Below are 17,052 nucleotides of genomic sequence, written 5' to 3'. Positions count from 1 at the left end.
ACCACAACAGATGCATTTTCTATCCATTGACAGAAAGTCAGAACAGAGAGGTTGGCTACCCCAGGAGAAAAGGTCACTGGTGTGCTGCCCAGGGGACTGTTGTGTCTCTGCTCCTGAACACTTAGTGTAGGTCGAATATTCTCTGCAAAGCCCCTGGGCTCTCCACGCCTTCCCAGTGTTTTGGCCCTCATGGGAGAACCCATCATATCAGAATGTCTTCCATTCCTCATCTTCCCCTGGGCAACTGGCCTCCATCCCTGTATGTTGATGTGGTTTCCCCTCGACTCCCAGCAAGGGCATTAAGCAAGAAATCCATTGCTTTAGTTCTGCTGTATTCTTCTACCCCATACCCCACCCCTCGAACAGACTCTGAACAGAGGAGAGAAGAGCCAGGCTCAAGGCTTTCTCTAGGCCCTGCTGCTTGTGAACTCACCTTCCTGAATGCCCCATTTTCTGGTAACCACTGGACAATGAGGAAAGACAGGCAGCTGGCATGTTGAGAGACCCAGGATGCCTGCAGCCTCCTAGACTATTGAGACCAGGGAGCCAGCCTTCCCCAACCTGCCTTCCTCAGAACCCCGGTGGTTTTGAAGCTGTCTGGGACCCTCATTTTCTGGCCCACAGAGGTGGAAAGGCCAGACAGGCTGGGAGAGAGGGTGGGGCCTGGCGCAGGAGCTAGGAGTCAGTCATGAGCCTCAGAGCCTAGTTACAGCAGAGCCAGTAATTCAAACCATCCTGACCCTTCAATGAACCCAAACCTGCTGACCTTGACAGCACCAGACAAGAGGCCTCGCAAACCTCAACCTGCTGCAGGCCAGACTTCTTTCCCTCCCTTCCCAGCAGCCCCGTGGCCTGGCTTCCAGGTGGCTCCTCATTCTGCCATCCTTATGAAGTGTCAGCATACCCTCCCCTCCCTCCCCAAAGCAGGCCAGCTTCAAAGGACCCTTTGTGCTCATCCCCACTGGAGACAGGGTGTGAGCATTCCCTGGAGCATGTGGAAGACCCCTGGCTGTGGCCTTTTCCCATAACAGAATGAGCAGAACTTGTACCTCTTCCCTTCTGCTCAGTCTATATGTATGTGTGTATATGCATGTGTATATGTGTTTGCATGTATGCATGTACATGTGTGAATGTGTGTTCATATGTATGCGTATGTGTGTTCGTATGTATATGTGTGTATGTGTGTTCATATGTATTGTGTACATGTGTGCGTTCGTATGTATGTGTGTATTCGTATGTACCCGTGTATGCATGTGTTAGGATGCATAGAGGGGCAGAGGAGATAATAGCGACAAGGAGGATGGGGGAGGAAAGAGAAGCCACAGGAAAGCAACCCCAGGAACCTGCATTAAAGTAAATGCAGTTTATGAAGTTTACGCTTTCCTCCTCAGGAGAGCTGGATTCCATCCAACAGCCTCTCCAAGTCTGCCAAGCAGGTCCAGAAGATGAAAGTGTGGGCAGGGGAATGAGTGAGCCAGAGACCAAGGGAGAAATGCTCACACACACACACACACACACACACACACACACACACACACATACACACACACACACACACGTGAGTACATGAACACACATGAGCATGTGCACAAGCACAAACACATGGCCACACACACACACAAGCACACATGTGAGCACACACTGAAACACAGACATGAGTGCACACACTCATAAACACACACATCCATGCCTGCAGGCTGAGAAAACCTGCTCCCGGACTCCTCTTTCCGTCTCTCTCCATCCCACCTGCCATCCCACCCCCCCCCACACCCCCGGGCAGTGTGGGCAGCCCAGACACTTGGCTGTCAGGACACTGGGAGGCATGGCTGTGTGGTAAACTGAGGTAGACATTATGGACCACCTGGAACAGCCAGCTTGCAGGAGCCAGTAAGGCACACTGTGAGTGGTCTCGGGAAGCGGGAATGAGGAGCTGGCTACAAATGGGACCAGAATGTGGTACTGCTAAGTTCCTTGAAATTTACCTCTTCTGATACTGACTAAAGTCCATGTGGGCTCCCTAAGGACTGAGGCCGGCTAGTGTAGTCTCTTTGAGAAGCTGATCTGAGACCTTTGTCTTTTCTCTGAGAATTGAGAAGAAATGAATGACTACCAAGGAACAGGCCATGAGGGTCTCAGAGGGACTTATGAAGTGTATCTGCCTTTCCAGACCTGTCTGTGCCCAGCAGCTCAGGGCGCGTGCTCATGGGCACTAAGAATAGTGGAGTGGGCCAGAGTCCACAGCTTTGTTGTTTTTATAATAATAATTTTTGTTTTTATTAGCAAACATTAGTCACAGATAATAATGGACTTCATTATGGCATCTCATATGTGTATGTTTTTATTATATTCATCCCGTAATGTTTTCTTACCTTTTTTACTTCTACTAATCCGCTCTTCCTTACAAGTCTCTTTCCTCTTCTACGATAATGGTGGGGTTTGTTGTTGTTGTTGTTGTTTTTGTGGTGTGTGTGTGTCCTACTGAGTTTAAGCAGGACTCTTAACTTTTGAGAACAGGGACTGTGGGGAGAAAATGGCTGAGAGGAAGAGTGCCTCCACTCTGACCCTCAGATGAGACGCCAGTTCACACACACACACACACACACCCTGAATTTGTGTTCAAGTTCTGCCAGAAGCTAGGAGAGAGGAGAATGACAGGGTTCACAAAGACACAGAAAGGAGAGAAGAGGAGAGGTAGGAAAGGGGGAGGGTGGGCCGATTGTGGAGGATACCAGAGCATCCAGGATATGCCAGGCACAGAATGAGGCCGAAGCTCTTCAGGGATGGCCTTGGCCCTTGCTGTCCGCTGCTCTTTCCTCTGCCCTCCCCCCTCAGCCCTCCCACTTCCCTCCACACATCTTTATTGGTTCTGGTAATAGCCTTGATTTGCATGTCAGGCAAAGCTTTGCAACATACACAGAAAGAAAGCCCCAACCGTGGCGGTGTGACTGTGTCAGCTCTCGCCGTTGTTCGACAGTGTAAAATTAAATTAATAAAGCCTCCAACACAGGAAAACATAACAGGAAATTAATGGCCTTTACTGTCGCTCTGATGCAGTCATTTGCAACCCTGCTTTCCGCACCAAAGACTTCATAAATGCAAGCAGTTTCTCTAAACAAGCATACTTAGGGCGGCCTGCTATGTAATTTTTCGCCTTGCTTGTGTCCTTAGAGCTAACAAAGCCCCCTTCCCTCTTAGCTTCAGAGAGGTTTCTAACTGGTTGGGGCCCAACTGCAGCCCACAGAGGGTTGTTCCAGACAGAAGGCCTCAGCCCCTTCCAGAGGGGTAGAGGGATTTCTGGGGTTCCGACAGAGGAATTGCTCACTCCATGAGCCCTTCTTGCACACTGGCTCTGAGGGTAAGCCAACAAGATTGCATACCCAAGCCTCCTTCCTCCGATCTGTCTGCATGTCACCTCTGCATGTCACCTCTGCATGTGCTCACCCCTCTACCTCTGGCTTCCATCTTCCTTCCTCCATATTCACTGAGCATCTCCAACTTCTTCACACAGGTGGCAAACTTTGGGGCTGGCTCTGCCATAGGAGTGGGTAACCTGTGGGCTCTCCTGGGGTGGAAAAGAAAGTCTGCTTACAGCTCAAAATGGGCAAAAAAAAAAAAAAAAAGTTGTGTTAATAAAGTGTTCTGGGGCCCAAGGCTTCCTCTGTTTTTAAAGGCTGGATGTTAACCATGAGGGTCCTAAATGATCATTTACACTAGCTCTCTGTTCTCAGGCAGATTTCAGACCCGAGAGTCTGTGAGCTGCTTTGGTAAGAAGATAGGGTATTGAAGACACAGGTTTCTTCTTTGAACTTTGTGCCAGTGTGGGCCCTGGTGGCCACCAGGCTGGGCTGAGGATATGTTAGGAAGGTGGGCTTCCCAGGGCACACAGGGGGCTGCTCATTAAGAACTGAGCCTCGTGGCATTCCAGAGGGGTGCAGGGAGATGAGAAACAGGGTGAGCAGGCAGTGGGGCTTGTCCTGGAAACTGGCTGTTTCCAGGCACATCTGCGTGGATGGGACCAGGGGCTGGGAGACCAGCAAGGCAGAATCCCAGGTTTTTGAAGGGTCATTGTTCTTGCCTACTTTTTACCACACAGCCTGCCCTCCCTGTAACTCTTCTGGCTGGGCCGATGCCCATGCATGGGCGTGGAAACACAGCTATGCTTTTCTCTGCTTTGAGGACAGGAGTCCACCCCATGCCTCACTGGTAGGACGTTTAGATTTACCTTATCTCTCACAATCGTAGTTTCTTCCTTGCTAAAATATTTAGAGTTCATGACATTTACCATTGGAGTAGTGGATGGTGATTAAAAAGACCTCCATCTGATATATTTTTCCCTCTCTCCTTTCTTCCCACTCTTCCTTCCTTCTCACCCTTCCTCCCTCTCTCTCCCTCCCTTTCTCTTTTCCTCAGTCATTCCACCCTATTTACTGAGCTCTCAGCAAACTCTAAGCTGAACCCCAGGTGGATTTCAGCTTTCCTCACGATTAAATTCCTACCCTTGAAGGAGTTCCCTTGCCATCCTGGCCACCCATCTCTGAATTCATGAACACTGAGTCCCAGAGACATTTCATCCAAGGCCAAGTACTTAATGTGGAACCACTGGCCCTCGCCTGCCTGGAGACTCCACACCTATAACGTGGCCTAAGATTACATTCGATTTTTTTAGCAGGCGTGTCAGACTCAAGCTCATATTAAGTTCATGGTCAACGAAAACCTCAAGATCTTTTTTACATCAATTGCTACCCAGCCAGGTCCACCCATTCTGTACTCTCGTAATTGATTCTTTTTTTAAACCTAAACATAGGGCGTTCCATTTATTCCTGTTGCTCTTCCATCTCGTTGGTTCAGGTTCTTAACTCTACCTGATGAAAGTCATAAGGATGTCTTCTCTGACATCATCCAAGTAGTCTTACGGGCTGTGTTTCCCCTTCTCTTCCTTCTCCTCTTCCTCCTCTCTTCTTTCTCCTTCTCTCCCTCCTCTTCCTTCTGCTCCTCCCTCCTCTTTTTGTTGTTATTTTCCTTTCCAATAAAGAAAATCATGTGGCAAAAAGGTGAAGACCTACCCCTGACTGTAACACACGAGTGCTTTAGGTACCACCGAACTCAACAATGTCACTCTCCTCTGACCTGTCCGAACAGCTCCAAAAGAGGAGGGCATGTCCTTGTCAAATGTTAACATTCACTGCATCCAAGTGCTTTTCTTAAGAAATCAGGTAAGGAAGAAATATCAGTTTCAGCGCTGACTGCTGCTGTGTATAAAGGTAACAGGAGCTCTTGACTTCAGAAGGCTTAGCATCTCGCTGAGAGGCAGATGTGTATAAGCAAGTGCACCTCCCGTCACACAAGTAGAATGTGACTGATCCTGTAATCATGCCAGGAGAGCTCTGAGGGATGCTTTAAAAGATAAAACAGAGTTGTATCTTCCAGCCAGGGCAATTGGGCAAGCCATCATGGAGGGGGGGGGCGTTTAATCTAAGCATCGATATCAAGTTTAATGCGCCACAGCTGGCTCTGGGTGAGTGCGTTCAGCTTCCAGAGCATCAGTTTCTTTTCTAGTCCCTGCACATTGCTGGTGAGATCATTTCTTTCAGAAAATATCCAAAACCTGAGACTACTGAATGCATCGTGAAGTCTTCTGAAAGCCCACATTCCGGAATCAAGGGCTCAGAAACAGCTGCTTTAGGATATCCTGGGTTCTTCTCACAGTCCTGAGATGCAACTGTGACCTGAACTTGGGAAACAGCTCAGGGCTACTGGCTGGGCTCTCCTCAGGGGTTGTTTCCTTTTCCTACAAGACAAAGGCAAACCAGGTGTTCACTCTGCCTTTCTCTTCCTCTCCCCTCCCATCCCCTCCTCCCCCTCCTTTTCCCTCCCCTCTCCTCCCTCTCCTCTCCCTTCCCTTCCTCTCCTCTCTCCTCTCTTCTTTCCTTTCATGACTATCTCTTTTCCTAAGGTTTGAGCTAAACATGAATTCCTTTGCCTTTGCTTTGTCTCAGCTCCTCCGGGTCTTTGTCTTCCTGGCCGGCTTTGCTCTCTCATCTCTCTCCCTGGTTATGGCTCCTCCTTCCATCTGTTTAGTGCCCTTTATGGAGGGCAGGGGCTTCTGCCTGACCATAAGTGCAATACATGTTTATTGTGAAATATTTGGACAAGGCAATGAAAGCTTCTAAAAAATAAAATCCATAACCTCCTCAATGAGTGATAACCAGAGTTGAAATCCAGCATATTTTGGATCCTTTTCCTCCTATGCATGTGCAACTTTAGATATGTAATTCTTAATTAAAGTTGGAGTGCTACCAGGCACACAACTTTGTGCCTTGCTAGTTTTACTTAACATTATAGAGTAGCATTTTCACATGTCATTACATACTCCTTGAAAACATGATTTTTTTAATGGCTGCATAATCTTCCACTGTTCGATGTACATGTCCTTTTAAATTCTAGGCTCATCATATTTTAAGGCTTAGCCGTGTGCAGCAACAGTGATTTCCTTAAACGTCCTTCTCACTCCACCCTCCCGCCCCCTCTCCCAGGCCTCCTACTTCATCCGGTTGATTGTTTAAGCTTATGGAGGCAGAATTCCATCTTTCAGAGCATCTGTCTCCTGTGGAATTATATCTCCTTTTAGAATCTCTTGACATGGAGTCGCCTGTGTGTTCTTTCCTCTTGTGGGGTTCCCCCAGTACCCCCTCCCTTTGTCAGCTTTAGACAGGGTTGGTTTCTTCCCAAACCCCCATCCCTTTCCCTTTAACCCATTTTTCTTTCGTGGCCAGAGTCAAGGTTCCCCTGGCAGGAATAGGACAGCGACCACCTCTGTCATGCAGAAGCATTGTCACGACCTTTTCTGGGCTGTGTGTTGTTCCGTTCTAATTTTAAATTTCTCAGAGGGAATCAGCCCAGCTCACCTTCCCAACACTCTTTGTAGCCGCTGTGCTGGCTTCTACTTTCTTCCAAAAGGTGAAATGTGGAGGAGAGGCAAGTTTAGGATTCACTCATCTTTGTTTTTAGAGCTGTATTAAAGAATGGGCTAACATTTGAGGACACAAGTATCAGGCCCTATGTTAGGGTTACAAAGATGAGAAAGCAGGGCCTCTGCCTTCAGAGATGGTTCAGGAAAGAAACTGAGTGGGCGTTTTGTTTATTAACTTTAAAAGAAATCCCAGTAAAGAAAGGCAGTGTGACTGAGTTTACTTTTGGCTCTGACACTTATGGGCCCTAGTAAATACTTGGAGGAAGTCAACTGTCTTTGAAAGCCCATCTGCTTCCCCTAGTTATGAACCCAGTTTCTAGAGACAAAACTGTTCTGGCTCTGCCTTCTCTGCCATTCATTAGCTGCCTCTATATGACCTTGGGGAAGTCCCTTAACCCCCAGACCTGTTTCCTTACCTGTGGCATAGGTGTAGTGTCAAAGCTCCCTGAGAAGTTTTTCTTACAAAAATTAACCCATGTTACCAAAGTAAAAATTAGCCATGTTACCAAAGTAAAAACTCTTACACAAGTGCCTGGTTTACACTGTCCTAACCATGTTACCATAGTAAAAATTAGCCATGTTACCAAAGTAAAAACTCTTACACAAGTGCCTGGTTTACACTGTCCTAACCATGTTACCATAGTAAAAACTCTGACACAAGTGCCTGGCTTACATCCTGTCCTATCCCTGCCAGGAAAACCTTGACTCTGGCCAAGAAAGAAAACTGGGTTAAAGGGAAAGGATGGGGATCTGAGAAGAAACCTACTCTGTCTAAAGCTGACAAAGGAAAGGGGTACTGGGGGGAACCCCAAAAGAGAAAAAGGACATGCAGGAGACTCCATGTCAAGAGATTCTAAAAGAACATTATTTTAGCCTAATAAATTCCAGTTGCTACTGTCCTAAGAATTAAATTCGTGGGAACATCTTAAGTATAGCACTTGGTATTATAACAGAATCTGGCCCCATTTATTATTTTTTCAATTTATTTATTTTATGTATATAAGTACACTGTTGCTGTCTTCAGACATACCAGAAGAGGGCGTCAGATCCCCTTACAGATGGCTGTGAGCCACCATGTGGTTGTTGGGATTTGAACTCAGGACCTCTGGAAGAGCAGTCAGTGCTCTTAACCACTGAGCCATCTCTCCAGCCACCCCTTTATTATTATTTTTATGGCAAAGATTTGGGTGGAGAGCACTGGCATACTGAGAAAAGAAAAAACACCGTTGCTGAGGGAGGATCCCCAGGCCTCTTATCTGTATCTGAGGAACCTCAGTCCAGACAAGCTCACAGGACTTGTCCAAGGTCACACAAAGAGTAAACTAAACAAGTAGCCAAGATTCTGCCCTGGGGATGTTACACCTATTCCAAGGCTGAATCTTGCCTTAAGAGCATGATATGTATCCCAGCCTTGTTTTAGGGTCCCTAGCATGTCACCAGAAGTAAGTAGGTGTGATTAGGCATAGCCAGCCTGAGGCCAGGTATACTGTCAGCCACCCCAGCATCTCACCCTATGACGAACCCAGTCACTCTTTAGAAGCTGCCTATAGCATGTGGAGTTTGCCAGTGCTAGTGTTGGGTAGACCTAACATTGCCCACACCCAAACTTTGGGTCAGGTTTCCAAGGGATTCTTTTTTGTTGTTTTGTTTTGTGTTGTCTATGTCTGTCCTGAATCTCTCTGTGGACTGAGCTGAGCTTAAACACACAGAGATCTGCCTGCCTCTGCCTCCCAAATGCTAGGATTAAAGGTGTGTTTCATCCCATCCAGCTTTCCAAGGGTTTGGACTGCCAGGCTTGATTTGGGATTCATGGTGAGACCAGACTCCAAGGTTGTCATTTTGAAGTAAGAAGCGGTAGGGGGGCCACACCCTATCTCCTGTTGGGGTCACTGCAGCATAGTATCTCCTTTCTCCCTCTCCTCCCTCTCTCCCTCTTCTCTTGCTCTAGGCTTCCCGTCTCCTCTTTCCCACATCCCCTTTTCCATTTTCTTTCCATCCAGACCCCTTCCATCATGCTCCTTTCTTCTTCTTGTCTTTCCTCTTCCTTCAGCCTCAACGCTTCCTCGTCCCTTCACCCCTCGATCCTCTCCAAATACAAAAGGCACTCCAGTTCTGGGGAGCAACTCATTCCCTGTTCCCTGTTCCACTATCAGGTGGGAGGGCCCCAAGTGTCAGCCCAAACCTCATCCAGGTCCTGCTATGCCACTGCTGTGGGGGGTGGGGCCGGGGCTGCACTGAAGGGCTGACCTGAATGACAAGAGGGGATATTGATCGCATTCTGAACTCAGCCCAGCAGATAGAAGGTAATTAATGACTCCATTTGCCTCAGTACCGGGGAGAACAATTGAGTTTGCAACCGCAGCAACTGGCAGCTGGGGAGACTGGGGGGCAAGCTGGGGGTGAGCCCTCTGTGGGGAAGGATGTGGGGAAGATGAGGCACAGAATCAAATGTGGCACTCCTTCCCCGACCTCTGTAAGGATTTCCTCCACACTCTTTACTCTCCTTCCCTCCTAGACAAATTCTTGAGGTCATTCTTTTGATGGTGGCTAAAGTTTGGCTTTCTCCAAGGACTGCTTCTTGCCAGCCCCGGGATCTTGTGCATACTTTGAACTTTTCCAGAGCTGTTCCTTAGTTAGTAAAGTTGAATGGACGGGACCTCTTTCTCAGGTGCTCTGTGAGGGGACAGAGGCAGGGTGTAACGAGACTGCCTAGAGTCTGACAAGGGCAGTATGTGGGCAGTAAAGGGTGGCTGTGAAGAGACCGGCCAGAAGACTAGGCTTACTAGGAGGAAGGAGGCGTTTCGTTCAGATTCAGGTTTCAGATCCAGGTTTTCTGCTTACCAGCTATATGATGTTAGACAAACCAAGTTGCTCTCTGAGACTTACTGCTTTATCTGAAAAACGATAATGATGATGGTGGTGGTGGTGGTAGCAAGAACCTAGTAAAGTTGGATAATTTAATAAGCATAAGTGAAGGCATACTACTGTTGGTTTCTCATGACCAGTGTACTTTTGTGTTTGGGCTTAGAAAACTAAGGCTAGAATGCTTGCCTAGCCTATGCAAGGCCCTGAGTTTGAACATCACCATTAGGAGGGGAAAAAATGAAATACTGAAGTTAGTATAGTTTTATTCCATGTCGAAGTTTTTTCTCAGAGGTTGGAGAGATGGTTCACTTGTTAAGAGCATGTACTCTTCTTATAGAGGACCAGAGTTCAATTCCCAGCACCCAAACTGAGCCTCTCACAACTACCTGTAACTCTAGCTTCCGGGAGAACCAATGCCTGCACTTGCACGCACATACTCTCAAACAGAAAAAAATGCATGCGTACGTAATTAAAAATAAAAATGATTTTGCAAACTCATTTTAGCCTGCTCCCAAAAACTTTGTTGTTGTTGTTGTTGTTGTTGTTGTTGTTGTTGTTGTTCCTCCTCCTCCTCCTCCTCCTCCTCCTCCTCCTCCTCCTCCTCTTCTTCTTCTTCTTCTTCTTCTTCTTCCCCCACCCTTTGCTGAGTGCATAGCACCATCTATCTCTTCTTGGTGATTCCCTACTCACCAAGCTGTTGAGACCTTACTGGTAAGTCCCATTTGTGATTGGCCAGATTGAGGGCTCTGGATTGCGGTGAGGTATAGGGGTCAGGGGTTGCTCCAGGAACAGATTCAGTGAACAGTGTTGAGGAGATAAGATTTTCAGGAGGTGTCAGATGAATCGCTAAGACATTTTCCCACTTTTTTCCTTTTTGTGATACTGTATGTGGATGTATGCATGTGCGTGCATGCATGCTCAGGTGTGTGTGTGTGTGTGTGTGTGTGTGCACAAGTGTATGTATTTGTGAAATTGAACCCAGATCCTTGAGTATATTCTCTATCACTAAGATCCCCTGCTAATTCTGAGATATTTTAAATAAGGATTCTAGAAGTGATTCGTGCCCTAGACAACATAGGCAAGCCTAGACAGAAGGAAGGTAAATTTGCTTATGATCAGGAAGTAGCCACTGTGACCATGTTAGGGACAGTATTTCCAGAAAAGATTCTTCTGCATTCATGGTTGTCTTTCTTTACATGGAGGCTGGACTTTCTGCTATGAAGCTGATTGGACGTAGTTGCCAATCATTTTAGCCTTTAGCTAAATTGTTTGCTGAATAACTTTCTTGTGCTGGGTTCCCTGGTAAAGAGCTGACCCTCTTGCAGTTCAGGGACTCTGAAACTTAGTTTTCTCAGAAGTTGAAGAGGATTACCTACCAATGTTGGAAAGTTGTTTGGAGGGCCAAATAACTCAAGATCTATGACGACTCTGTGTCAGGAGTTCAATAAGTAAGGAGTCAGAGAAGATGATATGGGCTTAATTGATTCACCTGTAGCTGTGCTCCATCAAGGACTTGCAGTGAGCCCGTCTGATTTGAGAAGAATCACACTAAAGTAGAAGGAAAGAGCATCTAGACTAGCCACAGGCCTAAAAGTCCAACTACCCAGATATGAGAATGGAGAGAACTGGCCTCTTTCCTCCATTCACCCAACTAGGTTCTTGAACTGTAACACAATAAATTTAGTACCCCGATCAACTGGGCAGTCTGTGCTTAATCAGCACACACACCACAGGGGTTAGTCTCACTATAAAAAGCCAGAAGAGAACTGGACAAGCTTCCTGAATAGGGCCGAGTGGTTCTCAGCTGGACTCTGGGCTTAGTACCTAGGCTACAGAATACAGTAATTTAAGAGGCACCCTCTCATGGAAGAACTGGACTCAAATCCTGACTGTCATTTACTAGGAGCGTGTTCTTTAACAAGCTACTTAACCTCCTTTGTATTGGTTTCCTTGAATGTAAAATGGGTACCAGTGTGTTGTCAGAAGGATTGTTGAATAAGCTCTGAAGAACAGAAGCATTTTTTAGTTCTTTTGAGACAGGGTCTTACTAGATAGCCCCTGCTAGCTTGGGACTCACATTATCCTTTGCTTTAATCTCCTGATTCTGAGATTCAGGCATATATCACCAGGTACAACCTTAGAATTATTTTTATTACTTTGTTTGCTTGTTTTATGGCACTGGAGACTGGACCCAAGTGTACTCTGTAAGTACTCCCACTGAGCCACACCCTCAGTCCAATGGGCTCTTGATCAGTGTGGTGGTACTAGCGTGTCTGGCAGGGGTCGGGGAAAGCAGGGTTGGATCCACCATTGGGAATGACTATTAGCCTAGTACTTGGTCCTTTCATAGCCCCGATAGGGACTTAATAATGTCTATAGCAACCATATTTGCCAACCTTTCTTTGAAAGCGTGTCTTGAGAGTTGAAACGAATATTGTAAGTAGTAATTGTTCCATAAAGTTCAGAATATGCAGACACTATACTTCATCAAGCCTTCTTGGCACAGAGTGTTCAAATGTAGACTCTGAGCCCTGTCCTGGGGTAGCTTCAGCTATCTGCCTTGGTGGCAGCTCTGATCCCAAGGTTAAGTACCCCCTGAACCTGATACAGTGTTTCCTGTTAGCTTGAAGCACTGTAGGTGTGTTGCCGAGGTAGGAAGGGTTTCCAAGGGACCTGAGTTGATGCTACCAGAATCTAACAGGGAACTGGACTGACCAGAAATGGCTGGGTGTACTTGCCTTGGACCAATCAAGTTCTGGCCAGTCTAGAAAATTTCTGCCAGGGGTCTCATTCTGAATACCGCCCAGGAGGGTCTCACTCACTCACTCAGCCAGCTAGTCACTTATTTAGTGAGTACCTGCTATGCATCATGCCTAGCATAGACTTACAGACATGCATCAGCCATGGTTACTGCACATAAGGACCCCACACCTGACTTCTTGGGTGGGGGATTGTCGTTGCAATTGATGCTACTTAACTCTGCTAGCGTGCTCCTTTCCCCTCACTCAGAAACCTAGGTCAGGACTCAATTTTGCCTCTGCCATAGTTTTGCGGCTTTACTAGAGAGCCCTTCAAGCTGTGGCTGGTCCTTGCCTCTTTTCCAGACTGCCTAAGCATTATTTCTGTCACCTCTGGGAGGGCACCCCAGGTGCCAACCACTTTGCTTTAAGCCCCTCCCCTACACTCTTCTTCCGTGGTTTCTTTCTCCTTCTGCTTTCTTCTTTTCCTCCCCCTTCCTAGTCCTCTGCTAGCTTCAGGTTGCTCTCTGTAGCTGAACACCGAGCTCTGACACCAGGTTCCATCTTTCTGCCAAGTGTGCCCACCCTGGCCAGCGCCTCCCAGTTGCTAGTGTGGAAGGTTTTATTTTTTCTTTTCCCTCTCCCTCTATCTGCCCTTACTCTGCCTCTCAGCCTTCTTCTTCCAGAAGCATCTCCCCTCCTCCTTGTACCTTCCTGGCTCCTCCCACTTCCTTTCCTTGCTCCTGCCTGACCTCTCTGCCTTAGCTCCTCCCCCTTTCTTCATTCCCAAAGGAAGGGTACCATCTCTGTCACAGAACATAGAGCAGACCTGTGGCTAGGTTAGGGGTCAGGGGATGTCTCCCTGTCTCCCCACCTGTAGTGGTGCTCTCTGCCTTCTCTCTGCCCCTTAGTTTACTTACTGACACAATCCTCCCCCCCCCCCGCACCACCCCCTGCCGTCCCGTGCCCCTCCATAATTCCCTCCACCTTACTCAAAACTCCACCTTTCTTCCTACTTGGGAATGACCTCCTATATCTTGTCTGTCCATCTGAGGTCAGTGTTCTCTGCAAGCTTGTGTCTTTGTGCTCCTAACACTTCCTAACTACCGGTCTCCTCCCCACACACACCCTGCCATCCCCCCCATCCCGATACCCCCCCTTATGCCTCCAACCCCCAGCACCACCTCTTCCAGCAGAGGGCTTCCTTTTTCCCTTCCTTGCAGCCCTCGCTTCCCACTGCTGCCTCTGTAACCTGTCTTACCACCAGGGCCCGTGTGTACAGAAAAATAAATAAATAAAAAGGTCAGCGAGTGGAGGGAGCAGCAATAACCCCTAAAACAGTACTATCAGTGGAACATGATTGATCAATTGAATTCCATAGCGGCTGAAAAATGTGGGATTAAGTAGTGTATTATACGCACAATGAGTTGAGGCATGATGTTCATTTCAAGTTCATTTCGCCGGCCTCTGCCACCAGATCAGGCAATCAATAGGGGCAGCAGATGTCATATATCACCTCTCTGCGGGCTGGGGAGAGAGCACCATAATCTCTCGCAAATTTAGAGTGACAGATTTGTCAAGATCTGAAGGGCCCCTGAATAAATGAAGGCAAAGAGACTCCTCCAGCCAGTGACCTGAGGACAAAGCTTTAGTTCAGCTCACTCACTCACACACACACACACACACACACACACACACACACACACACACACACACATGCATGTGCGGTCACAGGGTGAGGCAAACCACACACAGGCATGTACACAAATCTACACCAAGGCATGAAAAGCATCTTGCCACACGTGTGTGTTCACACACACATATTTGAATGCACGCTCACAGACACATGTACTTTCTACTCCTAAGGACCCATTCAGGAAAAGCAATAGATACAAAGACCCTTGATTCCACTCTCCCTCAGCCCTAGCAGCAGCGCATCCTCCCAGAAGGAAAGAGAGCTGCAAGCAGAGACAGTTAGGCACAATGGGACATGTAGACAGTGACAGACCGTGGAGGTAGGCAGATGTACATCCTGTAAAAAGGAGGGAGAAAGGGAACATGGGCTCACATTCCTTGTGGGCCCACATTCTTTTAAAAATATTCTCACTGCCATTTAAACTTATCCAGATAAACACCTTTTATCCGGGTATTTATTACTTACATATGTCCATGCAGAGAGAACACTCACACAAAGGGGAAAGTAAATAGAATGTATTCCCGTTCCACCTACAGGGCCACTAGAGTTCTAGAACCATGCAGGAAAAAAAAAAAGAAAAAGAAAAAGAAAACTACCAGACCTAATAGTTCTGTCCATAAGAACTTGGGAATGTCCTCAAGGCAGCCTCTGCCCACCTCAAGCTGGTCTTACTGCCTCTCTGTCTGTCTTTGTCTGACTCTTTCTCTCGTTCTCTGTCTCTGTATGTGTGTATCTCCATAGTTTCTCTTTCTACCTCCCCCCCATACACACATTTTCTTTGCTCCTGATCAGTGTGGTGGGAAGATAGGAGGTCCTTTTTGGAAAACAGAGCCTTTTGCTTTTTCTGAGAGGCCAGCGAGAGAGGATGGCTGTAGATTGAGGTTAATCAATATGTAATACTTTCTATGGTCTCCCAAATGATACTATACGGTGTTACTGTATATAATGCAATATTGATTATATCATATCATATAATCACCTATAAACTGATATATATAACAGTCCCAGAGAAAACACCCCGGGGCCTAGAACATAGGCTGGCCCCAGGCTCAAAGCTCCCTACCTTGTCATGGGCTGAAGGAAGCCAAGAAATAGGCTGGGTCTGGGGCTAGAGGGTTGCTAAGCAAGGGTCCAAAGAAGTTTTAGGACAGACTCTTTGTCCTAGAATGCTCTAAAAGCTCCCAGTGGCCAAACACTGGAGAGCAGGGACAAAGGAAATAGAGACAAACAAGGTAATGAGTGGCCAAAGTGGAAATTTGGAGCCCAGACTGACTTCTGGCCAGAAGCAGGCTCTAGTGGTGACCAGCCCTTCTTCTATGGATCAAGTCTTGACTCCTGGTAGACATCTAATGGAAGAACTGGGTGTTCCAGGAGCTGGCTCCTACTGAGCCTGAGCCGTCCAGGGGAAAATGGCCGGGTCATAGGCACCTGCATGTTTCCATGTGGATATCCTAGCAGCCCCTATGACTGACTCCTCTTTCCTCCTGCTCTGTGTGCAGCCCAACTAGAGTGCCTCAGCTTTGCTCTCAGGACCCCTCCTCCCCAGGAGTAGTTAAGGACTTAAACCTGACCCTGTGTTATACTTAGCTGAGAGATTTGATAATTTTCAATCCTTGGAATCCATGGAACTGAAGTTTATCTGAACCCAGTTCAATTCTCCACAGTGATACGTGTCTAAAAGCCCAGCTCCTCACCTAGTATGTCTCAGGCTGAGCGGGGAAGACATCCCGGAAATGAAGGACCTCCTACCTCCATTTCTGCCTAGTCCTTCCGCCTACCCTGATAAGACCTCCCTTCTTGCCCTCTCGCCAGCTTTTTCATAGTTCTGGCTTCTTCACCCAGTCTCTGAGGAAAAGTCAACCATCTAGGCCTTTAGGCCTAGGCCTCTAGCCTCCTCTAGCTTGTGATCTGGAAGAAAGGGATCCTAGCAGGGGCACAGGGACCAGAGCCAAGTACCCATCCCTTTGCCCACTACATCCTTATTTCTGCTGGCCTGGTGCTCATGACCTGAGTGTCTGTGTTTCCCAGATGTGTCTGAGGGCTCTGTCCCTAATGGAGACTCCCAGAGTGGTGTGGACAGTTTGCGGAAGCACCTGCGAGCTGACACCTTCACCCAGCAGCAGCTGGAAGCTTTGGATCGAGTCTTTGAACGTCCTTCCTATCCCGATGTCTTCCAGGCATCAGAGCACATCAAATCAGAACAGGTGAGAGGGGAACTTCCTGTCCATCCAGAACAGAAAAGCGCTGGTCAGAGCGAGGGCCTCTCACGCCAAATGACCAACACTGTGTGTTTTCGGACAACTGCCTCGTGTGCACCCCGTGACCATGACCGCAAAGACAGACGTTAAGGCATAGTTAAGAAAAATTATTTCAGTATATAGTCATTAAAAATGATAGGATGGGACAGAAGCACAAATGCTGTCCCTATTCAGAGTTCCTTAGGAAGGGTACTGTGTCATCCCTCAGTCCCCCACCCCCACCCAGCTCTGCCATTCTGTGACCCTAGCATGGGATAGTCAGAACTATCCTCTTATGATCACCCTTGCCTGCCCCCACTAGGTCCCACAGAAAGTCTGTGTAAAACCCTCTTGCCCCGTGTCAGAAAGAAAGCCTGCCCGTGCCTGCCTGCTTGTCCCTGATACATCCATCCAATGTGAACCCAGGCTGGCTGACAGCTGTTTCAGCTACCCATGAGTCTCACAGACACACAGAACCACAGAGCATACAACATAGGCCGAAGCATGCACATCAGCAACACACACCACTTAGAAGCATCTCCCTGA

The 17,052-nt window shown here is 47.6% G+C and overlaps 1 protein-coding gene across 9 annotated transcripts in view; it reads left to right on the top strand.

Annotated features, from left to right (window-relative positions):
* Window positions 1-17,052, top strand: part of PAX2 (paired box 2) — a gene marked incomplete at both ends in the record, with an annotated part of 77,718 nt that overhangs the window by 41,622 nt on the left and 19,044 nt on the right. For all 9 annotated transcript variants that reach the window (XM_080912768.1, XM_080912767.1, XM_080912766.1 and 6 more), the window contains one exon: window positions 16,298-16,473. In XM_080912768.1, coding sequence (XP_080768894.1) covers window positions 16,298-16,473 — 176 coding nt within the window. The remainder of the gene's footprint in view (window positions 1-16,297; window positions 16,474-17,052) is intronic.

This window comes from Micromys minutus, assembly GCF_963924665.1.
Source record: "Micromys minutus genome assembly, chromosome: 2".
Lineage (NCBI taxonomy): Eukaryota > Metazoa > Chordata > Mammalia > Rodentia > Muridae > Micromys > Micromys minutus.
This window is presented reverse-complemented; position numbering and strand designations above follow the sequence as displayed.